This window comes from Lissotriton vulgaris, unplaced genomic scaffold (genome assembly GCF_964263255.1).
Source record: "Lissotriton vulgaris unplaced genomic scaffold, aLisVul1.2 SCAFFOLD_1152, whole genome shotgun sequence".
Classification (NCBI taxonomy): domain Eukaryota; kingdom Metazoa; phylum Chordata; class Amphibia; order Caudata; family Salamandridae; genus Lissotriton; species Lissotriton vulgaris.
Genome location: NW_028246626.1, coordinates 178,509 through 206,446, shown reverse-complemented (window position 1 = coordinate 206,446; position 27,938 = coordinate 178,509). Strand labels below are relative to the sequence as shown.

The 27,938-nt window shown below is 46.7% G+C and overlaps 1 protein-coding gene across 1 annotated transcript in view; it reads left to right on the top strand.

Annotated features, from left to right (window-relative positions):
* Positions 1-27,621, top strand: part of LOC147665810 (usherin-like) — a gene marked incomplete at its 5' end in the record, with an annotated part of 525,382 nt that extends 497,761 nt beyond the window's left edge. Inside the window, 3 exons of the mRNA XM_086949466.1 lie at positions 14,658-15,857; positions 17,489-17,673; positions 27,535-27,621. Coding sequence (XP_086805592.1) covers positions 14,658-15,857; positions 17,489-17,673; positions 27,535-27,621 — 1,472 coding nt within the window. The remainder of the gene's footprint in view (positions 1-14,657; positions 15,858-17,488; positions 17,674-27,534) is intronic.
* Positions 27,622-27,938: the final 317 nt, after the last annotated feature.

The following is a 27,938-nucleotide window of genomic DNA, read 5'->3' as shown; positions in this document are numbered from 1 at the left end:
TTCAATAACATTGCACATGTTCTTGAAGATCTTTTGCCCTGCTTTGTAGCTGCCACTTACGCTTTTGACAGACGCCTATCTGCAAAGGAGCCTGCTTCATTCCGTTCCGCTGATGGCCGCACCTATAATGCAGCCGCAGACCCACTATGACAAGCGGTGAGCTCCTTTCACGACCCGGGAAGGCTGTCCAAATATTAAATCAATTGCAGAACCCAACTTCGGAATAGAGCCACACGGAGATGCAAATTAAAGCTTCAAATGTCTTTAATGACAGCTTGCCAGCAAAGATTACTTCCCTGGCTCTCCCATTGACTAACATGAGGTTACCTTAATACATTTAATAAGTGAAAATATTTGAATGGAAGCGATAGGAGATATGCACTTTAGACTCAATGTATAGTAATGTAAAATACTCTTGGACTGAAAATCCAAATTTACCATCAGTTCTGAAAATGCCACTATTAGAAAGTTAGGATTTTCTTGTATTAACTATTTGTGCCTTCTGACAAGGTCCTGGGTCACACGACTGTGACTGGCTTTTACTGTTGCGGTTGTTTTTTTTTTCCAGACTTGAACAAAAAGGGGATTGGTGTGGACATGATTGACTATCCTGCCAGGATGGTTGGGGCGTAGTTCTACCCAGCCACACTTTTCAAAAGGCTTTGCCTCCAGCACACACAAAGGACCCTGACACAAGTATTTTCTCACCCCTAACATCTCACAGCCCTGGCATGGAAAGGGAAGAACTTTCCAGAACCAGATTTGTAAGTATTATAGGGAATGCCCCCACGTTGAAGCCTGGCATCAGGTATAAATATTGTACCTCCAGGGCAACTCTTCAGTACATTTCTTGATCTGTGGACATTACAGAAGAAGGACTGCCTTGCTCCACCCAAGGACAGCCCCCCTGCTACCAGAGGACTGGCCTGAAAATTGAGGACTGCGTTAACCCCCAGTGGGCTTCCTGATGCCTGTTGACCATTTTGCTGTTTGAGAAGGAAGACTGGCCCTGCCCCCTCATCCCAGGCTATTTGAGTGACTCCCAGGGTCAGTTAGCTGACCTCTTATTTAAGCTACAGGGACACAACAAGCTTCAGAGGCCTCCCTACAACTGCCCTGCTGATCTGCTGCACAGTCTGGACCTGGAACTGGATCTGCCTGAGCCCTGCTGGCCTCTGCTGAAGTGAGTCCCAGCTCCCAAAGTCCTGGACCCTAGGCTGGGATCAAAGAGAACGCTTCCTTTCCTTATTGAAAGTTCCATGAAATCGATCATGAAGCGTCATAAAACCCAACAAAGCCTTGTCATACAGCTGAAAACTTCAATGTAACTAATAGCAAGCCCTGCAAAGCAATGCCACAGCTAAAAGCTTCATTGCAACTGATGCAGAGTGACGCAAAGCCCTGCAAAGCCTTGCAGAACAGCTAAAAGCTTCATCGGAATTGATGCTGAGGGATGCACAGACTTTGCATCAAGGAGATAATGTACAACTCCCAGAGAGCCAAACGTGGCCCTGTGTTCGGCCTGCTCTTCATTGTGGTCAGTCTGAATTTATGACTTTGTTCTGGTGCAACATGACCTTAGAACCACTGGTGTCGCTTCTGTCTTTCGGAGCCATATCTATCTAACTCTTTAAAATTGCATCTCTCCATTTCTACTGGTTGGATTTTTATCATTTTGGTCTCATTTGTTTTAATTATTATTCATTTAATTTTTAATCATAATTTTACTTTAATGTTATGTTTTAGCTGATTTTGGCTTTTATTTGATAATATGATACATCCAACTTCTATGGATGTGTACTTTACCCTGCTGAGCACTGTCCCTATCAGTGCAAATTGGAGCTTACCTGTGGCATCACATTTCTGTGTGGGAGGTTGAGGATGAGTCTGGCTGCTGATCATGGTTGGTGAACCCCCTAGCAAAGGGTCTTGGTACCATGAGGGGTTGGCTACCCATGGCTCGTTTGGAGCAGTGTAGGCCCAGTGCTTAGTACCTGCTGTGAGGTGGAAGTTAAAGCACAGTTATTGTTGCAAATTGAAACGAAAACCACCGCAAATTAGCAAGTTATGTTTAGGTGCATTCAGGGCCGTAGCGGGTACTGGACGTTTCCCCGATGGGCTGCCAGGGTAGGGGGCGGTTTTAGATCCCTGGGGGCCTTTTTGTTACTGGGAGCCAGTTTTGCAGCAGTAAGATGTGAGTGGTGCACTAGCACCCCTGCCCCTCCCCCACCCCCACATACAACAAACAGCCCTGCAAACCGTAACTTGCACAATAAATGCAGCATTTTTCGTTGTTAGACATGCGTTAAAAGGCTCGTCCATGGTTTTTAATAAATCAGTATTTATATATCACTGTCATTGGCATGTTGTTGACACTTCTTGATGTGGGTTGCTGTATCCCACAAAAAGTGGATTTATGTTAAAATAGATTTATTTTTCCATATTTCTTAGAGGCGTATTAGCTGGTATTCAAAAAATAATCGTTCAGCCTCAAAAGGTCAAGCAGCTGATGTTAGCTTGTCAGCACATGAATCCTGAGATACTTCGAAATCAATCAAGCACGTGAATTAATTTTCACAAGTGTTTTGGCCATCCTATTATACGAGTTTTCAACAACAAAAAATGAATGGGTCCTTTGGAAAGGTTTCCATGTTTGGCATGAATCAGCCCCATGTATGATTCATGTCAGCCCTTTTAATCCATTAGGAAATGTCTTTTCTTGATGCAACTTTGATTGATCACATTTTTCAGCAATTCACTTGTTTGTGTGCAAAGAAACACATTTTCTTCAAACTCTGAAGTTACTACTGTAGAACTGGAACTACTAGATAGCTTTAGACAACTGTGGTGCATTTGTGTCATCTCACATTTAAGCCGAATTTTGATTTTTTTGGTGGAAAACGAAAAAGAGTTCTACAAATTCTGTTAAGTGTTAAAACAACCCTAATTTAACAGCCAGGAGCTTACCTTTCATCTGCCCTTATAAATGCCAGAATTTCCTTTCACGCGACTAGTTAGCCTAGCACATTTTAGAATGTTGACGCCTGTCACTCCAGTTTCTGTGCCCATTTGGCCTGAACATCTCTTCTTTAACTGCTAGATTAATCAAAGACCAGTTTTGCGAGTCTGTAATAGCGATTCATAAGGAATCGCTATTACAGACTCGCAAAACGGGATTCATGTAGGAATCGCAAAATAAATTGCGATTCCTACACATTCCTTATTTGCGATTAGCTAATTGCTAATCGCAAATAAGAAATACTCCCCATTCATTCCTATGGGCCTAAAGGCCCATAGGAATGAATGGGGAGTTCCTTATTTGCGATTAGCAATTAGCTAATCGCAAATAAGATAGCGATTTCAAGGGTGCCAGGGGTGTCCAAAGGACACCCTGTAGCACCCCTGAAATGCAATTACACAGGTGTTGCGCACACACATGTCCAAAGGACATGTGTGTGTGTAACATGCAACAGAGGAAAATGCACTACAGTGCTTTTTACTATTTTTTCGCTATTTACCACGAAGTCAGACTTCGTGGTAAATAGCGACCAAATATGGCGAATTCGCAATTTCAAATTGGTTAATGAATTGGATTTAAGGAATCTCTAATAGAGATTCCTTAAATCCAATTCCTCACAAATATGCGATTTCGCAAATAGCGATTTTTGCATTTGGGATGATGAATCCCAAATGCAAAAATTGCACTCGCAAAGGGCCAGATTCTCAGAATCTGGCCCTTTGCGAGCGCAATTTACCTTGATGAATCTAGCTGGTGGTTCCCTATTTTCTCTTGCTGTCTGGTCTCTTCCCTTTATTCTTTGAACTGTATAACTGCAGACGGGTGGAGGGATCACGTGCCATTGATAAAAAGATATTTAAGGGAGAAGTACCCATTAAATGAAGAAGAAAACTGCCTTTTGAGACATCATTTATTTTGGTGGCCTAGCATTTCTTTGTTTAGGAGCAAACCAAAAGAACGCTATTATGCGATAACTTGGTAGAGCTACAAATAGACAACGTCATTCTAACTTCAGGGATCCTTACCTCACAAGCGTATCACAGAATTTGTCTACGTGTAACTTAGGGGTCCATGACATTTGTGCTTACCGTCTGAATTTTTACACCAAACGTATTTATGTATTTATTTATTTATTTACACTACATCTATGTCAGCTGTTGTAGTTCATCTCAAACGCTCCTTCTGTAAAATTACAACAAACCAAAGAGCGTTGTATTGTGCAACTTTATCAAGTCACCGTGAGATGCCCCCCTGCTTAATAATTGTAGCTCGAGCCAGAAAGCCCATTCTATTTAATTTTTGATCCTTTTGAGAAATGGAAATAAATAACCTGTCTCTAAGAATGAAAGGCTTTATCTATCCAGTGACTGAGCAGAATAAAGAAATTAAAGGATTACAAATTCCGACTCATAGGAATCGCTTTTTAATACCTAGATCGATGAATTATTCCAGAGGACAATGCTGTTGAGTCAAAGCCATCATTCAGGATTATTGTATTTCAACTCTAAAGGTTTGTATTAATTTGTCCATAGATGATGTATACAATAAGTTCCATTATCAAAAGATTAAATGTGTGTGGAGCGTGTATTGTGCATCTGCGATAAATATCAGCCAACTCATTTGACTGCCACTCTGCCCGGCGCTAGCACTGCCGGGGCTGGCATTGTTACAATTCATGGCAGTCTAATTCACAGGAATCTGAATGAGTGAACAGGCTAGAGACGCACAAGAAATGTTTATTAACAGAATTCTCCCAGTAGTTGCACTACGTTTCACTGAATTGGGTTTGTTCAGGGAAAATGAATGAGTCTGCACAGCCTTGGCCGTCAGAAGAGGAGGGTATCTGGGTCTTGCCCCAGAGCATTTTAGGAGCTTTAGCCTAAGGGAGTCGCCAGAGGATGAAAATACCCCCTACTTGAAATATGACATTCATTATTGAGCATGCAAAGCAAACAAACACGCCCCTCCTTACAAGAATGTATTTCATTCGCTCACCCTCATTACGTGATCCGTCTAACCATCTACCCTTAATCTAATCATCCATCCATCAGTCCATCTCTTCAACTTTCATTCCAACCATCCCCTACATACATCCATTGATCCTTTCACCCACCCACCTAGCAATATATAATATTCATGTATCCATCCATCCGTCCTTCAACCCATCCATTTGTTAACCTTTCTCCACGTGTCCATTCACCCTTTCTTCTGTGGAACCTTTCACTACTCTATCCAATGTTTCACTTATGCACCTAGCCATCCTTTCACCCTTCCAGCCATTCATTCTCCCCCCTGCACCCTACATTTGATCTTTTTTCTTTCTTTCCGTTCATAATTCTTTCCCTCTTATCACCCTTATTCCGTCCTCCTCCCTTTCTTTCCCTTGTCCATCTACCCATCTTTTTCTCCCATTCTTAATTTTTCTTTATTACCTTTCTCTCTCATGCTGTTTTATTTTTTTCTCTCTAGCTCTTTGTTTTCTCCTATTTGACCTATTTGTCTTCCTGTTTCCTTTTGTGTACATGCCAGCCCACACAATAACATCCTCTTTCATGTACTCCTTAACAATTATTTGTATACATTTTAACTGCAGACATAAGAGGCCTAAAAACAACTATGTTTGTAAAATACATAGTCCGCCTTACCTGTTCCTTCATGACGCAGCTAAAGTGCCAACAACAGTAGGTTACTTTTAAATACTGTGCTTTCCCTTTTGCAAGGATGAATGTTTCCTTTTTACAGCTGTAAACCACTTATGTTCAAGTTCAAGAACATAAGTACTATATTATTCAATCAATCAATCAATCAATCAATCAATCAGAATACTTGTAAAGCGCGCTACTTACCCGTGAGGGTCTCAAGGCGCAGGTGGGGTAGCTGCTACTGGTCTTGAGGAGTCTTCTAATTGTGAGTAAGTCTTGGGTCTATGGTATGTGGGTAGGGAGGGTGTTCCAGGTCTTTGCGGCGATATGGGAGAAGGTTCTGCCGCCGGAGGTAGTACGTTGGATGCGGGGGACAGCGGCGAGGGCGAGGCTGGCGGAGTGGAGCTGGCGGGTGGGGGTGTGGAAGCTGAGTCTGCTGTTCAGGTAGGCTGGTCCGGCATTGTGGGGTGCTTTGTGTGCATGTGTGAGGAGCTTGAAGGTGATCCTCTTGTCGACGGGGAGCCAGTGTAGGTTTCTCAGGTGGGGGGTGATGTGTGATTGCGGTGGTGGACGTTGACGATCAGTCGGGCAGAGGCGTTTTGGATGTGTTGTAGTCGGCGTAGATTTTTGGCTGAAATTCCTTCGTAGAGTGCGTTGCCGTAGTTCAGTCTGCTGCTGACAAGGGCATGTGTAACCGTTCTTCTTGTTTCGGTCGGGATCCACTTATACATCCTGCGGAGCATGCGGAGGGTGTTGTAGCAGGAGAAGGAGACAGCATTGACCTGTTTCGACATGGAGAGGGAGGAGTCAAGGATGAAGCCTAGGTTACGTGCATGGTCAGTGGCTGTTTGTGCTGTTCCCATTGTGGTTGGCCACCAGGAGTCGTCCCAGGGTGAGGGGGTGGGTCCGAGGGTGAGGACCTCCGTCTTGTATGAGTTCAGCTTCAGCTGGCTGCTCCTCATCCAGTCGGCAACGGCCTTCATTCCGTCGTGGAGGCTGGTTTTGGCGGCGAGTGGGTCCTTGGTGAGGGAGAGGATGAGTTGGGTGTCGTCGGCGTAGAAGATGATGTTGAGGTTGTGATGGCGGGCCACTTGTGCGAGGGGGGCCATGTAGATGTTGAACAGCGTCGGGCTGAGGGATGAGCCCTGGGGGACGCTGCAGATGATGTTGGTGGCTTCGGATCTTAAGGGTGGGAGGCGTACTCTCTGGGTTCTGCCTGAGAGGAACGACGTGGTCCAGTCCAGGGCCTTCTCTTGGATTCCGGCTTCTAGGAGGCGTGTTTGTAGAGTGTGATGGCATACCGTGTCGAAGGCAGCTGATCGGTCCAGGAGGATGAGGGCTGATGTTTCGCCATTTTCTAGTTGGCGCCTGATGTCGTCTGTGGCGGCGATGAGGGCTGTCTCTGTGCTGTGGTTGCATCTGAATCCGGATTGGGGTGGGTCTAAGATGTTGTTGTCCTCCAGGTGGCGGGCCAATTGGATGTTGACGATTTTCTCAACAACCTTTGCCGGGAACGGGAGCAGGGAGATGGGCCGGAAGTTCTTGAGGTCCTTGGGGTCTGCTTTGGGCTTCTTGAGGAGGGCATTGATTTCGGCATGCTTCCAGCTTTCTGGGAATGTCGCTGTTTGAAGGAGATGTTGTTGACCTTCCGTAGTTGGGGTGCGATGGCTGCGTCTGCTTTGTTGAATACGTGGTGTGGGCAAGGGTCTGAAGGAGATCCTGAGTGGATGGAGTTCATGACCTTGCGTGTCTCGTCGTCGTTGACGTTGGCGCAGGAGGTCAGGCGGTTGGCGCTGGTGGTGTTCGCAGGGGAGGTGGCGACTGGCGTGGTAGGGATGGTCGTGGTGTTGAAGCTGTCATGGATGTCAGCGATCTTGCGGTGGAAGAAGATGGCTAGTGAGTCGCACAGTTCTTGTGAAGGTGGGATGTCATTGGTGTTGGCGCTGGGGTTGGAAAGTCCCTTTGCGATGCTGAGGAGCTCTTTGCTGTCGTGTGCGTTGTTGTCCAGGTGGTTTTTGAAGGAGCCTCTCTTGGCTAGTCTGATGAGGTGGTGATGTCTGCGTGTGGCGTCCTTGTGGGATGCGTAGTTGTCCGGTGTGCGTTCGTGGAGCCATGTCTTCTCCAGTTTCTGGCATGCACGTTTGGAGCTCTAGAGCTCATCAGTGAACCAGGTGGCTCTTTTGCTGGTGTGGTTGGTGGATGGTTTCTTAAGCGGGCGAGGGTGTTGGTGCAGTCTTCGATCCACTGTCTGAGGTTGCGGGCTGCGGCTTCGCGTTGGTGGAGGGGTTCTGGGGGAGGGTGGTGATCAGCTGGTCGTCGGTGACTTTGCTACAGCAGCGGCGAGGAAGCTTTTGGGTATGGTGGTGTGTGGTTGGTTTCTTGAAGGTGAAATGGATGCAGCGGTGGTCGGTCCAGTGGAGTTCGGTGGTGTGGTTGAAGGTGTGTGGGAGCCTGTGGAGAAGACTGGGTCCAGCGTGTGGCCGGCGGCCTGGATGGGTGTGGTGACGAGTTGTCTGAGGCCGAAGTTGGCTAGGTTGTCGATCAAGGTTGAGTAGTTTGCGCCGTTGTTGTTCTCGAGGTGGAAGTTCAGGTCCCTGAGGAGGATGTAGTCCGTTGAGGCGAGTGCGTGGGTGCTGGCGAGGTTGGAGATGGAGTCGCTGAACTGAGCCCGTGGTCCGGGGGTCTGTAGATGAGTGTTCCTCTGAGGGTGGTGTTGGTGAGTTTGGATCCGGAAGTGCAGGTGTTTGACACTGTTGAGGGTGTCGTCTGCATGAGTGGAGACCTTGAGGGTGGATTTTGTGGCCGATGGCTATTCCTCCTCCGACTTCGTTGGCGCGGTCCCTGCTGGTGATCTTGTAGCCTTCCGGGATGGCTACGGCGATGTTGGGTGCCGAGGAGTCATTCCACCAGGTCTCGGTCAGGAAGGCCACGTCTGGAGCAGAGGTGTCGATCAGATTCCAGAGTTCGACGGCGTGTTTTCATGAGGAGCGGGTGTTGAGTATGCAGCGGAGGTGGTTGGATCCGGTCCTCAGAGGTTTGGTGGTTCTGTCGCAGGTGAAGCTGCAGGTGCGGCAGGAGAAGGGTCCGTGAGTCCATTTCGGGGCTGCGTACAAGCAGGTGGGGTTTCGGCCGGCATTGAGTGCGAAAAGGGTGCTGGCGTCATAGTGGATTCTGGTGTCGTGGCGTTCGTGGAGTCCAGGGGTTCGGGCGCAGTCCAGGCGTGGACGGGCACAGACGTGCGTGCCTTTGGCGCACCTTCAGCACGCCCGCTGAGCGCAGCCGCCATTAAAGGCAGGGAGGGAGGGAGGAGGAGCTGGGAGGCGGGAGCGGGGCAACGAAGGGGCCGGCCGCAGGGGGCAGCGGTGGGAAAAAACAGGGGTGCAGAACAGGAAGGGGGGTGGGGTGAACAGAAGGACTGGGGCTGTGAATACAGTACAGAAAATGGCAAAATACAAAGAGGAAAAAGACCCCAAATAATAATACAGTAAAAGAAAGCGCAGCGGCGGGCAGAGGCAGTCAGGGCACAGAAGGCTCGAACTCGTCTCCGAGCAGCGGCGAGCAGAAAGACAGGTGGAGCTGTTCGGCAGTAGGTGGGCGACCTGCCCTACCATAGTATTTATAAACTGTGGTTAATTTGGGCCGGAGATTTCCGTTAATCGGCACCAACAATTATTTGTCAACACTAGCACTTATGACACCTGCAATATGGTGGTGCTGTTTGTGTAAACTAGAGATGAGCAGTACAACAGTTGTTCATTAATTTAATATACATTAAAACACAACTGACTCCTACGAACCAAGCCATTCTTATTGCTTTGGGGGCCCTCAAACAATCTGAATTGTCAATCTTGTAGAAGTGTGATGGTTCAAAGTTGTGCTGGTATTGTCATTAGCAAAAAACACAGTTGATGGACAGAATGCAGAACAATGTCTTACATTCACCCCAGTACAAAGATCTGGGCCTAAATCCATCATTTTTTTGCACTCCACACCACCCTAGGTCAGACACTGGCTGTATGCAAATCCGCCTTGACCCTGTGCCTCATGGGAACAGTCCAGCCCGAACTACCAAGCCATGTCTTTCCCAGACCGGAATCAAGCATCCAAGGACCGGTTTCTGGCTATCAGCTTCTTCAGCCTGGATAGCTTGACTCCAGTGATGTGGAGAGCCTGGGACTCAGGTCTGAGCATCCCCAGCCCACTCGGGGTGAAAATTGCAAAAAACAGTTGATGGACAGAATGCAGAACAATGTCTTACATTCACCCCAGTACAAAGATCTGGGCCTAAATCTATCGTTTTTTTGCACTCCACACCACCCTAGGTCAGACACTGGCTATATGCAAATCAGCCTTGAACCTGTGCCTCATGAGAACAGTCCAGCCCGAACTACCAAGCCATGTCTTTCCCAGACCGGAATCAAGCGTCTAAGGACCGGTTTCTGGCTATGAGCCTCCTTCAGCCTGGATAGCTTGACTCCAGTGATGTGGAGAGCCTGGGACTCACGTCTGAGCATCCCCAGCCCACTCGGGGTGAAAATTGTAAAAAACACAGTTGATGGACAGAATGCAGAACAATGTCTTACATTCACCCCAGTACAAAGACCTGGGCCTAAATCCATCGTTTTTTTGCACTCCACACCACCCTAGGTCAGACACTGGCTATATGCAAATCAGCCTTGACCCTGTGCCTCATGGGAACAGTCCAGCCCGAACTACCAAGCCATGTCTTTCCTAGACCGGAATCAAGCATCCAAGGACCGGTTTCTGGTTATCAGCCTTCTTCAGCCAGAATAGCTCGACTCCAGTGATGTGGAGAGCCTGGGACTCACGTCTGAGCATCCCCAGCCCACTCGGGGTGAAAATTGCAAAAAACACAGTTGATGGACAGAGTACAGAACAATGTCTTACATTCACCCCAGTACAAATATCTGGGCCTAAATCCATCGTTTATTTGCACTCCACACCACCCTAGGTCAGACACTGGCTAAAGGCCTGACTCTTGCAGCACAGATCTCCCTTTGGCGTCCTGCCGGGAGCAACGTTTCCTTTGCTTTTAACTTTCAATTTTATGTAGTGCATTTCGGACTCTGCTTTTATCTCCCGTGACGTCCGCCTGGGAGCAACATTTTTTGGACACTTACTGCCTGTGCTTCAAAGACTCTCACCTGCACATTCTTGGAACGCCTCCCGCTGATCGCTCCCCTTCACTGCCTTGCAAGCTTCTGGAGCGGGGACGGTCGAGGGCTTGCTGACATCTTGGGCGTTCGGAGGGTTGCCGGTGCAGTCTTCTGGCCACTCCCCCCTGGTAATCTATTTCTGGTGCTCGCTAGTGCCGCGCTACCCTGACTCTTGCAGCACAGATCTCCCTTTGGCGTCCTGCCGGGAGCAACGTTTCCTTTGCTTTTAACTTTCAATTTATGTAGTGCATTTCGGACTCTGCTTTTATCTCCCGTGACGTCCGCCTGGGAGCAACGTTTTTTGGACACTTACTGCCTGTGCTTCAAAGACTCTCACCTGCACCTTCTTGGAACGCCTCCCGCTGATCGCTCCCCTTCACTGCCTTGCAAGCTGCTGGAGCGGGGACGGGCGAGGGCTTGCTGACATCTTGGGCGTTCGGAGGGTTGCCGGTGCTGTCTTCTGGCCACTCCCCCCTGTCACGCCCCCTCCCCTCCCTACATCATGATACCCCATTCCCGGCCGCGCAGCGGACGAGCGCAGCGGGCATGATGAAGGCGCGCCGGAGTTGCGCCTGAGTTAAGCCCGTCTGCGCCCGTCCGCGCCAGGCCGGGCCACGGGCCTAGACTCGCTAGCCAACACATCACTTATTCAGCCAAGTTTCTTCGGGATTCACTTTTTCCCCCTGCTGCACTTTCTCCAAACACCATTAGGAGGGTCACTGCCGCTGGCACTTCACGTACAGGTACCCCATCCCCGGGTCCCCATATGTCCTCAGTAGACCCACCGAGGAGCCAGACTTCCATCAGGGTATTGTACTTAAATACCCGCTCCATGGTGAAACACCAATCTGACATTTTTATTTTGCTAACAAATGATAAACCGGATATACTTTTGCTGACCGAGTCTTGGCTCTCTGCGGACTCTCTCCCTGATATCCTGGCTGCCCTTCCCCCTGACTATTACATCCTCCATATGGACCGCTCCTCTGGTCACCCTGGTGGTGGAGTGGCAGCTATTATCTCGAAACGTCTTAGTTTGATATCCTCCTCCCCCCTGGCACTACCAGAAGTAGAAAATCTGACTATTAGTCTGGAAACGGACGCTGGAGCTCTTACACTTATTCTCCTCTATCGGCCTCCACGCCCCATGCCGACTTTTTCCAATAGTCTTAGCGAACAGCTTTCCATTCTTCTGACCTCACATGTTAGTCTTGCCCTCTTTGGGGATTTTAATTATTGGTTTAACTATGCCAACGCTGGGCCTCACGCCCTGGAATTGTTTGAGACTCTTACCAGCCTGAACCTAACGCAACATATCTCTTCGCCCACCCATATCAAAGGCCACACACTTGATCATGTTTGGACCACCAATTTAACTCTTTCCCAGCCTCTTATTTCCCCATGTGTCTGGTCAGACCATCATATAATTGATACCACCATTACCCTTATGGGGCAGACCATGGCTCCCTTGATGGCAGGCGGCCGCTCACGTAAATGGAATGCCTATGATTCCATAGGCTTCTTAGCGACCCTGGACAGTACTCGTCCTACCATCTGCACCCATGACAATATTAATGCAATGGACGCTAACGTTGGCCACTGGCTGAAGACAGCCAGTGACCAGTTCGCCCCCCTAATCACATTTCCTCGCACCAGACACCCCAATTCCCATAGGTGGTTCTCTGACGACCTCAAGAAGTACAAACTTGAGGTTCGTCAGCGGGAACGCATATGGAGACGCGATTATTCTGTGGCATCCAGACTGAGATACGTAGCTGCCCGCAAAGAGTATAAGCAGGCCATCCTTTCAGCAAAATCTGAGCATTTTTCCCACAGAATTCTCTCTGCTAATAACAAATCTAGAGAGGTATTTAAGATCTTGAATGAGCTTACCTCAGACGATAGGACCCTCCCAGCTCAAACCCCTACCATAGAGACCTGTGATGCCCTCAATCTTTTTTTCATTGAAAAAATTATTAAAATAAAAGATTCAATTATGTCCCCTTCACAGCCACCACCACCTGACACTTCTTGTAATAACCCATTGTCCTTCACGCAGTTCCCTGCCTTGGATCACACCACCTTAGCGGAACTGGCTATCCGGGTAAAATCAGGCTCCCCGAATGACCATTGCCCTCCTTCGGTGTTGCGAGACATCTGTCTAAAATTACCTGAGTGTATACTACCCCTGCTGAACAGATCTTTCTCCAGTGGCACGGTTCCCAGCTCCTTCAAGGAGGCCATTCTCGTGCCCCTTTTGAAGAAGCCTGGCGTGGACCCTACAGAACTCACCAATTATCGCCCAATATCTCTGTTGCCCTACCTGTCTAAACTTATCGAAATTCATGTCACTAGATGTCTCTATAATTTCATCGAGAGTTCACACTTCCTTGAACCCAATCAGGCGGGCTTTAGACCGGCCCACTCCATGGAAGCTGTAATCCTGGCTGTTCTGGATACCCTGAGGAGGAATGCTGATGCGGGAAGTCCTCAGGCCCTGGTACTTCTGGATCTATCTGCCGCGTTCGACACGGTGGATCACAACATCCTTCTCCACCGTGTCGAACAGGCTGGCATCCAGGGCCTCGCTCTTGGGTGGGTGGAGTCATTTCTCACCGGCAGAACCCAAGCCGTTCGTTTGGGATCATTCACTGCGTCCAAAACCCCCATCACCTGTGGTGTCCCCCAAGGTTCCTCTCTTTCCCCTTTATTATTTAATTTGTACCTCCGCCCCCTCATTCACTCACTTCAATGCTGGGACGCTACAGTTTTCAACTATGCGGACGATCTGCAGATCGTCCTCCCACTTCACTCCCCACAAGCTGTCAATAATTTTCACTCTATTATGACCCACATTGTTAGCGCGGTAAGAGTGCTGTCCTGAGGCGGAAAGCCGGGACTGTTTTTAGGTTCACAAAATTGCTGCTATTATTTTAAATTGCTGCTATTGGTTTTATACAGAGTGCTTGTATAAAAAAAACCGCTCCATTGTGTTTTAAAAACTGACATTGTAGAAGCAGGGCGCGAACCCCCGTTCCCTTCCTCACCGGTCCCGCCATCTTGGGTGAGGGGGACGAGCTGGGCGAGCACTCTAGTGCTCAGACCCGCCCGACCTTGACTCTACAAAAGCTCCTCGCACCCGTGCCCCTGCTGATTGTTAGCGCGGTAAGAGTGCTGTCCTGAGGCGGAAAGCCGGGACTGTTTTTAGGTTCACTAAATTGCTGCTATTATTTTAAATTGCTGCTATTGGTTTAATACAGAGTGCTTGTATAAAAAAAACTGCTCCATTGTGTTTTAAAAACTGACATTGTAGAAGCAGGGCGCGAACCCCCGTTCCCTCCTCACCGGTCCCGCCATCTTGGGTGAGGGGGACGAGCTGGGCGAGCACTCTAGTGCTCAGACCCGCCCGACCTTGACTCTACAAAATGGTACCCTGGCCTAGGAAGCGCAGCGGACGAGCGCAGCGGGCACGCTGGGCGCGCGCCGAAGCCGCGCCTAAGCCAAGCCCGTCTGCGCCCGTCCGCGACCGGACACGGCCCAGGGCCAAAGCCCCTGGTCCTGTTAACCGGATCCGGTGGAGTAGGGACGAGCTGTTGAATCTGTCCTCCGTCACATGTAGTGACGGGCTCCACAGCATGCATACAGGGGTGGACACAGGCTGCAGATTCTGCCAATTCCGGTTCTGCACTGCAATGGCAGATACCCGGGACAGCCCCACCCTTTTGTGCGGTTTGCTTAATGTGAGGTCGCTGCGCTGCCATAAGTTCGACATCCACGACTTACTCGTGGACAGACAATTGGACCTGTTATTTCTTACAGAAACTTGGCTGGATACACACTCTGACCCTGATATCATTCAGGCACTACCGGATGATTATCTGATGGTAAGACTGGATAGACCTGAGGGCAGAGGAGGAGGCATAGCGCTTGCATTTAAACACTACCTTGCCTGTCAAATTGAATCCGTCCACTTGGCGGCAAGTGAGGTGGGGATGTTCACGATAAAAATCAATGGGGGTACTACTGTGAAGGGTTATTTAGTCTACCGCCCGCCTGGCCCCCTGGCTAGGTTTAAGGGCACTCTCATAGAGTGTGCCACAGAGATGGCGCTGCGGAGAGACAAGTTTCTGCTACTCGGAGACTTTAACATGCACCTCGAAGATTCACTAGACAAGGGAGCGATGGAGTTCCGGCAGGATCTTCAAGCATTACAGTTAGAGCTAAAGGGCCACCTTCCTACACACCAACATGGTCATCTGCTCGACCCAGTTTTTGCGAACTGGGAGGAAGTTAGGGTGGCTCCCCCAGTGCCTCTCCCGTGGACTGACCATTTCTTGGTGCCTTTTGAAATCTCTCTCCCTAAGAACAAGGTCACTGCTCCCACTCCCTTTAACCATCCCAGGCGCAAATGGGCGAGGTTTTCCCTGGCCAAATTCAATGAGGCTCTTATAGCCAATGGCCCCACTGGAGGCGATGATGCGGATTCGGTAAACAAACTACTTAACGACCGCATCACGGCTGCGCTGGACCAAACGGCCCCGTTAGACCATCCAAAGAAGGGTGGTCGTAAACAGAGATCGGCACCATGGTTTAACGAGGAATTGCGGGGTGCCAAGAGGGAGTGTAAGCGTGCGGAAAGGCAGTGGAGGGAAGCCTATGACAATCAGGAGAGAGAGAGATATCTCATCCACAGACGAGCATATCACAATCTTATCAGGATAACGAAAACTGCCCACTATGCCGAAAGAATTTTGGATGCAGAGAACTCAGCGAAAGAACTGTTCTGTGTATACAAATCTCTTGCTGTCCCCAAATCCTCAGCGGGATCAGAGGACTGCTCTGTGGCTGCCTGCAACCGCATTGCCGACTACTTTAGCGACAAAGTGTCCAAAATCTATTCCGCCTTCCCTGCCCAACCAGCGGTAGATGGAAAGTTCGAGGCGTCAGTTAGAGAGGAAGATGGTCACAAGCTGCTGCTTAATTTCTCTACCCCGCCAGCTGAAGACCTGATCAACATATGTAGATCAGTGAAATCAGGTTCCCCACGGGACCCAGCATCTCCTAAACGGCTGGGGGATAGCCTGACAACACTAGAGCCATATATCAGGCACCTGTTGGACATTTCCTTCAGGTCCAGCACTGTGCCTTGGGAATGGAAACAAGCAGTGGTGCTCCCCCTCCGCAAGAAGCCTAATATCAGCTTCGAAAAGCTGGAGAATCTGCGTCCCATCTCCCTCCTTCCCTACTTCTCGAAAGTGGCGGAGAAGTTGGTGAATCGGCAGCTAATGCAGTTTGTGGAAGAGTCTAATCTCCTTCACGCCACCCAGTTTGGATTCAGACCTCGACATTCGACTGAGTCAGCACTCCTCATGGCTTCCGAATCCATCAGGCAGGGGGCCGACGAGGGCCACACTATGGCCCTGATCCTGCTGGACCTCAGCGCTGCGTTCGACACTGTAGCACATTCCACCTTGCTACAGTGTCTGAACAAAGCAGGGATGGGTGATGCAGCGCTAAAATGGATTCAGTCGTTCCTATCGGGCCGAGGTTTCCAAGTCAGGCAGGGCGACTGCTATTCCAGGCGAGTGGCATTGGATCAGGGGGTTCCACAGGGCTCGTCCCTAAGCCCAACGCTTTTTAATCTATATGTGGCCCCGGTCGCCTCCATAGTGGAGAGCTACGGTCTGCGCATGGTGTCATACGCTGACGACACGCAGCTGGTCATCTCCCTATCGCGTGCACCCGGCCTTGCGGCGGACATCTTCAGAGCATGCATGCAAGATCTTGCTGCCTGGATGTCTGCCAACTGCCTTAAACTTAACGGCAACAAGACTGAGGTGCTGGTGGTAGGGGGAGACCGGGCGGCGTGGACGTCAGCGTGGTGGCCTCCTTGCTTGGGACCAGCACCTACCCCCTGCCTGGAGGCGAGGAATTTAGGTGTCTGGTTCGACTCCGATCTTACCTTTGGCCCCCAGGTCAACCGGGTGGTCGGCACCTGTTTCGGGATCCTTAAGACTCTCAGGAAGGTTTTGGAGCTCCTTCCCACCAGAGCCCGCCGAACACTAGTGCATGCTTTAGTCACGTCCAAGATGGACTATGGCAACCTCCTCTATCTAGGAATCCCCGAGAAGAATCTGAGCCGCTTACAGGTCTTGCAAAATGCCGCTGCCCGGCTAGTTCTCAGACTACCTAGAAGATCAGCCTCCAAAGCCGCGCTCCAGGCCTTGCACTGGCTTCCGGTCAGGAGCAGGGTAGAATTCAAAGCCCTCTGCACCTGTCATCGGATTATTAATGGCAGGGCACCCCTTCCTCTTCAGGGTCTCCTGACACAATACGAGCCATCCCGCGCGCTAAGATCCTCTGGCTCAGGGCGCCTAACTATTCCAAAGGTGTCCAGAGCAAGGATGGGTGGCAGATCCTTCAGGTACCTCGCCGCATCCTGCTGGAATAAACTTCCAGTAGCGTTGCGTCTGGAACCATCAGAGTCTATCTTCAGAGCCAAGCTGAAAACATATCTCTATACCAGATAGCGGGCCCTCCCCTCAGAACTCCCTCTGAACACGCTCACATCTCAGCGCGGGGACACGCCGCTGTGCGTCACCATTGCGCTCTACAAGACCCACTATTATTATTATTATTATTACATTCAGCAGTGGGTGAATCACAACCAACAAAACTTAATCCTGGGAAGACTGAGCTCCTTCTCCCTGGTTCCAGTGCTGCTTACTGGGGTCCGCAGTTCTGGCCCATTGAGCTCGGCCCCCCTCCTGCTCCGGCCAAGACGGTGAAGAGCCTTGGAGTGACAATCGATGCCGAGCTCTCGCTTAAAGCCCAAGTAGGTGCCACGATCTCTTCATGTATGTTCCAGCTCCGAAAGATCCGGAAGATCAGGCACCTACTACCACATGCGGCACTGGCCCAGGTTGTCATGTCCCTGGTTCTTTCCCGCCTGGACTTTTCTAATTCCCTTTATCACGGACTCCCATGTTCTCTTGTGGGCCGTCTCCAGGTTGTGCAGAACCAGGCAGCCCGTCTTATTTTCAAAGTCCCAAAATGGCAGTCTGCGAAGCCCTTGCTTCATAAGCTCCATTGGCTGCCAGTAGAACGGAGGGCGGCCTTTAAGTTGGGCTGTCTTACGTTCAAATCCCTCCACTGCACCAGTCCTGCCTTTCTTAGCTCACTGATCACTCCGTACCAACCTGCACGTAACCTTCGGTCAGCTCATCATCACCTACTTGTCACTCCGAAAGTCAAAACCAGCAAGGTTGGGGCCGTCGCTTTGCCCACCTCGCACCTAAATTCTGGAATTCTCTTCCAATAGTCATTAAATCTAATGGTTCCTTATTCCAATTCAGGAAGCTTTTAAAAACTTTTCTGTTCTCCAGCACCGGTTAGTTTCTGCCTTGGGATTCTGTTTTTGTTCTGTCAGTTAGCGCCAAGAAACCTCTGGTGTTAGTGCGCTTAAGAAGTTTCACTTAACATAACATAACATAACATGCAAATCAGCCTTGACCCTGTGCCTCATGGGAACAGTCCAGCCCGAACTACCAAGCCATGTCTTTCCCAGACCGGAATCAAGCATCCAAGGACCGGTTTCTGGCTATCAGCCTTCTGCACAATAAATCTAATCAAAGTTTGGTACGATTTGGTGTATCCAGTATAGATTTGGAAATTTGAGTTCTGTACAAATCCATCCAGACAGGCAAAAGTTATGGAAATAAGAGTTGTGTTCCATTCAATCTTCCATATGAATTCTGTTCACCATTACAGCAAAAAAGTGCGGACTGCATTTACAACAAACTTGGCTTGATTCTTGAACTTGCCATGGAATAGGGCAATTTTATAATTTATGTCAGTCTCCTCAGTAGTTTATGAGAATAGTTAATGTACTCTTATGTATATTGCTCACTTTTTACAGGCTTAGGTTCATACAGGGTCCACAGAAGTTTGAAAAAGACAGGAAGCCCATTGCAGTGGGGAGCATTTGATTAGGGTTCTGATTCATGTACCAATGCATTTTGATTGGCTGGAAAGATGTTGTCATGTCTGCCATCAAATTAGGGAGGAGCTTTGAGCCCCACCTCTGGGAAAATGTGCCTTCAGTATAAAAGGTCAAGTGAACATACCTTGAACCCATGGTTTATAAAGCAGCTCTGAAATTAGCCTTCGCTGGCTCCAAGTATTTTTGTTTTCAAAAACTCAAATTTTCATGTGCTTCGCACACCCAAATGGGGACCATAGATCCTTGGAATCTCTAGTGAACTGGCAAACTGTAGGGTAATATGCTGCTTTCTTTCACATGGTTGTGGAGTGCCCTAAAGTTAATAGGTACTGGCAAGAGTTACTTTTGTCCTGTCAATGATAATGAGTACACAACAACAAGAAGAGAGATAGGGAGAATGTGGAACACTCTTACCGCCCGATTCATGAACCTAAATTGCGCTCGCAAGGGGCCGGATTCTGAGAATCCGGCCCTTTGCGAGAGCGATTTTTGCATTTGGGATTCAGCATCCCAAATGCAAAAATCGCTAATTGCGATGACGCAAATGTGCGAGGAATTACATTTAAGGAATCTCTATTAGAGATTCCTTAAATGCATTTCAACATCCAATTTAAATTTGCGAATTCGCAATTTACCGCGAGGTCAGACCAATTGTTTGCTGTCATCCAATAGCAAATTGATTACACTTTCAGTAGTTCTAATCATGCACAGAAATGTACAAGATATCAGTGCGAATAATGGTAAGGATTTTGTTGCCTCGGTCAGAGTCTCTTTGCATTTTCTGTTTTGAGCAGGGGTGCCCCAGTCTTACTGCATCCAAGCACCATAGTAGTCCTGCACTAAGTGATGGCTTGGGGGAGGCTAACGTTTGCAATGAAAGTTAGGATTGCTAATTACAGTAAATTTCATCACTGCATTCATAAGGTGCCAATAAAGGAACAATGATCAAATCTGAGAAAAAAGAGGTACATCTAAGGTAGCAAGCAGTGTTGCTCTTGGTAAATATTCTTTATTGTATGATTACCTAAAATTATTTACAAATACAGTGCATATTACATCGTAAAAAATACATTTGATTATTAAAAGGTCTAAAATGTATTAAAAACATGATTGACCCCAAAATTGTTAAGAACGTCTGAAAATGCATCGGAGAAGTGAAGGGACATCACCGAGCAAGGCTGAAAGGCATGGGTATGTGGACGTGCAATAGGGTGTCATACAGGCATGAGTGTAATTACTATGTACGTGGGCAAACGTATGGGATGAAAAATGTGTGAGCCATAAAGAAACAGTGAAAAAACGTAAAAGAAAAACAAAGGGGCATCACTGGGTAGAACTGAGAGGCATAGGTGTGTGAGCATGCAATAAAGTGTCGTAGAGGTATGCCTGTGATTATTGTATGCATAGGCAGTCATATGGGATAAATTGAGGGACAGTAGACCTGCCAAAGAAAACTATACGATATAGAAGAATATGTAATAGTGCAGGTGGACAGAGTATAGAATCATGATGCCAATGTTACTGCCACAGTAGATGATTGGTGGCTCATGTATTATTTTACTTTCATCATCAATTCTTGCGTTAATCATAGAGTCCTTCCTACTGCTGCATAGAACTTCGCAATTTGTGCGAGCTCCATTGGCACTGTGGGGGTGTAGATGAACATTAGAGCCTCCTTGCAGGATCTTACGGCATTTTGAAGGAACAAAGTTCTTAAATATAGTCGCTGCTGGCCCAACAGAACTGGGCAACAACAGATGAGGTGTGCAGCAGATTCTATGTGGTATTGGCACAAGCGACATCCACTACTTCTTGGCAGTGTGTTTTTCCAGTGAGCCCTGTAGTCTTGTATTGGTAATGTTATGAGCCTGGGGCCTTATTTATGAAGGCCTTGCGTCAGTTTTGTGCCGCCGGTGTGTCACTTTTTGTGACGCACCAGCGGTGTAAAAAATTTGCCTTGTTGTACCATATTTAAAAAGTGACGCATCTAGGTAGATGCGTCAATTTTTAAATCCCTGCACCACATTATACCTGGGTCAGGTATAATGTATGCAGAGGGGGCGTTCCCCCGCAAAAAGCCTCGTAATAGTGACGCAGTGAAATCTATGAGATTTCACTGCGTCACTTTTAGGATGCTGTTGCATCAAAATCTTGCGCCTGCCTCACAGCAGGCGTAAGACTGACGCAAGCCCTTTCACATGGGGCTTTCCCCATGTGAAAGGACGCATTGCTGGAGTTGCGTCACTATTGTGACACACTCCAGCAATGCGTCACTTTTGCGCTTACAGATACGTCAGAAATACTGACGTATCTGTAACTCCTTGCGACATGATGCGCCATACATTAAATATGACGCATCATTGGTGTCGCAAGGAGTGCGCAGTGAAAAGTGACGCATCGCTGTTTTCACGCAGCGATGCGTCACTTTTCATAAATGAGGCCCCCAGTTCTCAGAACGTTCTGTAGGGCTTGCCTTCCCAATCCTGCCTTGAGGTATGGTTGACATGAGGTGGCTTCGTGTGAATATACGAAGCCCTCTGCGCCAGGGATATATGTAATCCGTTTGAGATCCTGTTGCCTTGAGGTGTTCTTGCCCTGCTTTTTTAACAGGCTTTTTAGGACCAGCCATTGTTAAGTATATGTCCGTTATGTGATCAGCTGGCAGAGCCAATGTCTTGTTGGCCATTAAGAGATACCTTGCCCAGCGACTAGTGTTATTGGTAAAAGCTATTTGTAATGCTTCCCTGATTGTGCCATGTCCTACCTTGATCATACCATGATAACATTTAACTGTATCTTTTTTACATTCAATATCCATTGCTAGGATATTGAGCTCCAGGAGGATCAGTGGGTGCCTTGCTGGGTATAGGAGCTTAAAAACCTTTCTGAAAGCCATGGTGTGCAGGCGCTCTAATTTATCGGTGAGCAGGCCAGGAAAGGCAAGATGGCCACAGCTCACTGTTGAAATTAGCTTTACTTGCATTACTCGTTGAATGCCCTCCATTGAGTTGCTTAGAAGCTTACAATTTAATTTGCATAAAGCATGTGTAACCTTGGCCGCTCTAGCCTCAAGTGCTTTGGCCTACAGTGTTGGTCTCCCAGTGTCTGAGAATTGTACTCCCAGATAAGTATACTTGTTAGCAGTAGCAAGCAGTGGTCCTTGTATCTGTCCTTTGCTGACCCCAAAGCCCAGAACTTGCAGTTACACAGTGACAACTGCCCCTCCAAAATTAGCTTCCACTTTCAATATGCTAAGTGACTGGCAATGGCAGTTGCAAACTACTGATGGGTTTCCTTGTGAATCACAAGGAAAGCCCCCCCCCCTCTTTGCCTTCTCCATGCAATTTCTACAGGACCAGTGTTGACATTGTGATTTAGAAAGATTTCTGTGACTCACAATGACAATTAAATTTTTTTCGTAAAAATGTGTGACTCATAATGTCATTTTTATTTTTGGAGAATGTATTTTTCTTCCACAAAGTGCAGGCCTTGCATGGGAGACAGTTGATAGATCAGGCCTCCCATTTCTTAAGTAATGTAACAGATTTCTCAATGCTGAGTGTGCTAAGTAACTCAATGCTCTGTGTATATTTTATATGAAAAACAAACTGCTGTACCAAAAACAATATTGGCATAGATTGAATTGTCAGTTGCAACGTTATTCGTCCCTGTGTATCTGTTGGCTTGGGTTCAACTATCTTGGTCAAAAATGGAAATGGCCCAGGGCTCATTGCTTTCCTAAGTTTTCTTGTGGAGCATTGATTGGGGGATTCCTTGCTACCCATCGCGCTTCCTTCCAGGGCACTCCTGCAAGTGGGGTGCTCTCTATTTTAGCCTCCCAAGTGCCAGCTACATCCTGACGGTTTAGACCAGGGGTCTCCAGGGCCGGATCCATTCCAGATTTTTTGGATATCCCCATTGAGATACATGTAGTAATTTTAAAAATCTGGCATGGATCCGGCCCTCCAGGACCGGTTTGGAGACCCCTGGTTTAGACATTCCATTTGGTAAACACCATGATCCCCGAGGCATTGCACCATATATAAGGGCTTCTCATCCTTTTCACTCAAACACTCAGTGCCCTCAGGTCTTCATTTGGAGCACTTTGTGATACTGGCTCCTTTTATTACAGAATTTTCACATGCATCTGCAGTATTTCTACCCAAAAATGCCTTGAAGCTTTTACCATCTAACTTTCCAACTCTTAAAAAAACCTTCTAGTCCTGAGGATGGTCCCGAAATCCCCTTAAGGGGTGGAAACTTCGACTGTTTTTATGGACCCTATTTGCACTGTTTATTACTTTGCAACAAGCTGTGCTGTTCTTGTTTTGAACACGCAGTTTGACCACTATTGGAAACCTTTGTGTCACCAAAAAAAGATGCCAAGCAAGCTCATTTTGTCACCTTTACTGACTGCGCTGTTGTTAATAAGTTTGATTTTAATTTTTCATGAATTTTTCTTTTATCACATATAAACCACCTTTTGGTATATAAGATTGCTGGTATTTTGTATCTAGGGACCACTGTTCTGATTTAATGGAAAGCAGGTCGTGCAATAGACCAAACGCACCTATAATATTTCTGGCACCAATGTATACAGCGCTTCGTGCTGATAAACTGTCTGCTTCAAGGTGCAGCGTCAAACGTAGCCTGTAATTGTGCGCTCGGCCTAAAACATGGATTGAGGTCTGTGATTATCCTGACCTCAGATCCATAATACTCCAAGATTGATTAATTTGAAACTTAAATGGTGACGCTGACAATCTGAGGCCACGGCTTCTTAAAATTGCAGACCCAATTACTGTTAAACCTTCTGCTGACATGTTAATATGTCTCGCTTAACTGGTAAATTACCACGATTTGTGAGCCTTGGCCATCGCAGCTCGGGTAAGGGAATATGTGACTTTAATTTAAATAATTATTGACCTAGGCTGACCCACACATTCCACTGGTGCTATTCCTCTTAAGGTAAGCAATTACATTTTTTATAGCCCTGGATGGTAATCAATTTACAGCAGCTATCTTTATTGATCTAACTAGGGCCTTTGATCCAGTAATCACTAAGTATTGGGATTTAAGTTAAACGGGGCTTCCAGGTTGTAATTCAGTAAACATTATTTCATTTAGAACAGCGCCAAACATTTAAAAACAAGGTACAATTTTGTGGAAAGTATGAGGGTCCTTTTTCTACTGTTTATTGGTGTAACTAGGTGAAGTGCAGTAGCATACATCACGTGTTACATTAATTCTTCAATAGGAAGACTAAATTTAGGACTTCAGACCCAGCACAGATAGGTAATGCAATGGGAACAAATAACTGCGAAATTATTTCATTTTGCATAAACTATGGAAGGATTATTTGCATTGAGATATTCATAATGGTGGCAAGACATTAAAGAGACGGCAACACCCATCTGTGACTGGAGTGGTCAATTGAAGTGTGCCACATGAATAACAAGGAGGCAGGAATGAGAAAGCGGACTTGAAACATGAGAGACAATGGAAATATGTTAAAAGCACGGTAGGGCAGGCCTGCAGGGAAGTCATGCAGTGCCCCATAGGGCTGGTCTGAAAAGTCTGTGAGTGGACCTGTGTTTTTTGCGTTGTTTTTTGGGCTTGTGGGCAGGTTTTCACTGTGGACATTCATGATACTACCACACACATTGCCTACAGCAAGCACAAGTGCATGTAGTCCCCCCATATCTTGCAAAGCACCTATATAGCATCCGTTACAAGAGCAAAACAACTCCAGTTTCCAAGTGTGGGACACTTTTTTTTAGATATCTAATTTGCTAATGTGGGCCACTTTTATTATGGTGCCCAGGCCTAATTTTAGGCCCCATTCTGACCCTGGTTAATAGTAATGATTCATAAAGGTATTTCATAAAAGAAACATGTCTTGCTCATGAGACTATAAATAAATCACAGTGTATCCTTAGTAGGGCACAACTACTTACATAACATTCTTTTTAAGCCGTTCAAAGACACGAGTAAGAAACAATGGGGCATATTACCAAGGGCCATTATCGCCGCTTTATCAGGACTTTTTCCCACTAAAGCGGCGATAATTTGATCGCCCAATTACCAAGTAAGGCGATAGCGATCATCTTGGGGCCTGCTTTGCATGTCAGCGATAATTATCGCTAATGATATGCAAAGTGGGCATGCCAAGACTGGAAACAGTCGCTAATATCGCTATCTCCTATTACCAACAATGGCTTAGTTTTGGAAATATTCGCGCTAAGCGCGAATATCTCCAAAAGCTAACGCCTGCCCAGAGCAGTTCTTAGCCATGTTATCCAATGGAAGGTGGATAACATGGCTAAGAGCATTGTCACGATAATGTGTGAATATCGCTGTATTTACAGCGATATTCACGCATTTCGCCTGCTTTTTATCGTTTTAGAGATATACCTTGCTAATAGAAAGTTATCTCAACGATATAAACAGGTGAAGGGCAGCAATAGAAATATTCCTGCTAGCCAACATAGCGATAATTATCGCTAGTTGTGCGTAATATGCCCCAAAATCTTACTAAAAAAAAAATAATTGTGAATCATGCGTTCTGTATCGTCGTCTTCGACTGTGCATAACACTGTAGTTGGTTGGACCCAACCACTTAGCCAGACAAGACCGAAGCGTTTGCTTGTATCAACAACTGAATGGATGTTAGCCACTGAGGTACAAGAGGAGGTCGCTTTCCCGTCTTGTGCAATGGGAGCCCTTTCCAAGACAAGTGGCCCTTTGTGTGGAAGGTTCTTTTACTAAGGTTTTCGTACCAGCATATGCAGATAAAATCATTTGAATGACAGATCGGAGGCATCAGTGAACTTGCAGCTTGTAACCACACGGGGCATAACCTCATGGGGCGGTGCCAGGTCCGATTTGTTGGTGGTGTTAATGTGATGATGATTAAATGCAGGCTATCTCAACACTACATTAGATTGCAACGTGCAAAATGTGGTATGATGCAATTGATGACGAGGCCTCAGCACGTGTCATAAAGGAATTTTGGGGCATATTACCAACAACTAGTGATAATTATCGCTATGTTGGCTTAGTGGGAATATTTCTTTCGCCGCCCTTCACCTGTTTTTATCGCTGAGATAACTTGCTATTAGCAAGGTATATCTCTAAAATGATAAAAAGCAGGCGAAATGCGTGAATATCGCTGTAAATACAGCGATATTTACACATTATCGTGACAATGCTCTTAGCCATGTTATCCACCTTCCATTGGATAACATGGCTAAGAAGTGCTCTGGGCAGGCGTTAGCTTTTGGAGATATTCGCACTTAGCGCAAATATTTCCAAAACTAAGCCATTGTTGATAATAGGAGATAGCGATATTAGCGACTTTTTCCAGTCGCTAACATCTTGGCACGCCCACTTTGCATGTCATTGCTGACATGCAAAGCAGGCCCCGAGATGATCGCTATCGCCTACTAGCTGTCGCTAACTGGTGTTAGCGACAGCTTGGTAATTGGGCGATCAAATTATCGCCGCTTTAGCGGGAAAAAGTCCTGATAAAGCGGCGCTAATGACCCTTGGTAATATGCCCCTTTGAGTTTTTGCTTCTTTTGCAGCGTTGTAACAATTCTTACTTGATGATGCGCAGTGCAGGCGACATCTCTCAAAAGCCACCAGAAATCTGTACATATATTTTCTTGAGATAGAGATATTTTGACGGTTGTTAATTAGCCAAATAATATTGCCTTAGTTATTGGAAGAAATATAACACACAGTAGAGGTTGTAGTAAATATTAATTGGATGTGGTGTTTGCTGGATTTTAACATAATGCCGTGGCTTTAACGTTCCGCTTGATTTTTACTTACGTCTGTTTTCCTATATATAGGTTCAAGTCACACACACATTTCGTATATATATATATATAAACAATTCACTTCCTCCGTTTCACTGGGACCTGCGACTGCGGTGCATATCAGGGGTAGAGGTCGCCCTGTAAACTATACGCTTCTCACCACGCACAGCGGCCACTGTGCGAATGCACTACCACTCCAGCCCTTCACAAAATTCCAACGAGGAAAGCGCGTGTGCTCAAGTTTTTATTTTTTCATTCATTTCGGTTCCAGCATGTCAATTTACAGAAAACATGGATCAAAAAACCCAACGCGTTTCGGCGATCAATGCTCGCCTTGCTCACGGGTAACTCATGTATCGAAAATGAAACATTTAAATAAAGTTATTTCCCTTCAAAGTGCACATGTGATGTCAGTGAACTGAGTGAACATAAACAAAGGACATGGAACCTGTAACATTGGCGGCCATCTTATAACGATGTTTTGCAGGCTGATTGTATCTGATATATCCAGTCCAAGTGGATGATTACCCACTCCTGCTTATTTGTATTATGGACCAGCTATTTAATCAATATTATCCTTTCATGAGAAATGTCAGCAACATTTTCAACATTATCTTACCCCGTATTTGCGTGTATATCTCGTGATTCACGGTCTGTCCTAGCCATAAATTTATACAAATTGTAGTACACCAACAAATGTTCTAATTGAAAGGCCGAGTGACCATAGTCCATTAAACAATAAATTGTCTGTGCAAGTCCTTATCTATAATAAGTCAATAAGTGTGTGTCACTCCAACCAAAAATTTTAAACCCATTTGAACAAATCATATGCTCAACAGAGACTATATTCAAATCCTTATCTCTTCCCCAGTGGGAGTTTGGGACAGTTTCCAAAGAGTCTCACGTATTTTCACAAAACAGGAAATCAAATATTTCTTCAGATGACATTTCTTCATGATCCTGTACATAGGCAGGGGAAAACAAGAAAAAAGGGATACAGCCTGTCAGAATTGCATACTTCATGCCATTTCTTGAGAATGTGCCAATATATGTTCCATAAGAGAGTCCAACCCTCAATCAGTGTAATAGCATTGTGAAAAAAAGGAAAATTAAAATCATTGTTACGTTGTATCGTAGGAGTTCAGGAACATACAATATATATCAACAGTGTTTAGGCAGAACCAACATACTCAAGAACAATATTGAAGAACCGTATTGAAATTATTTACAACTATTTTCATGTCAAATAGGGAATAAGAATTTTCAGAATTTTCT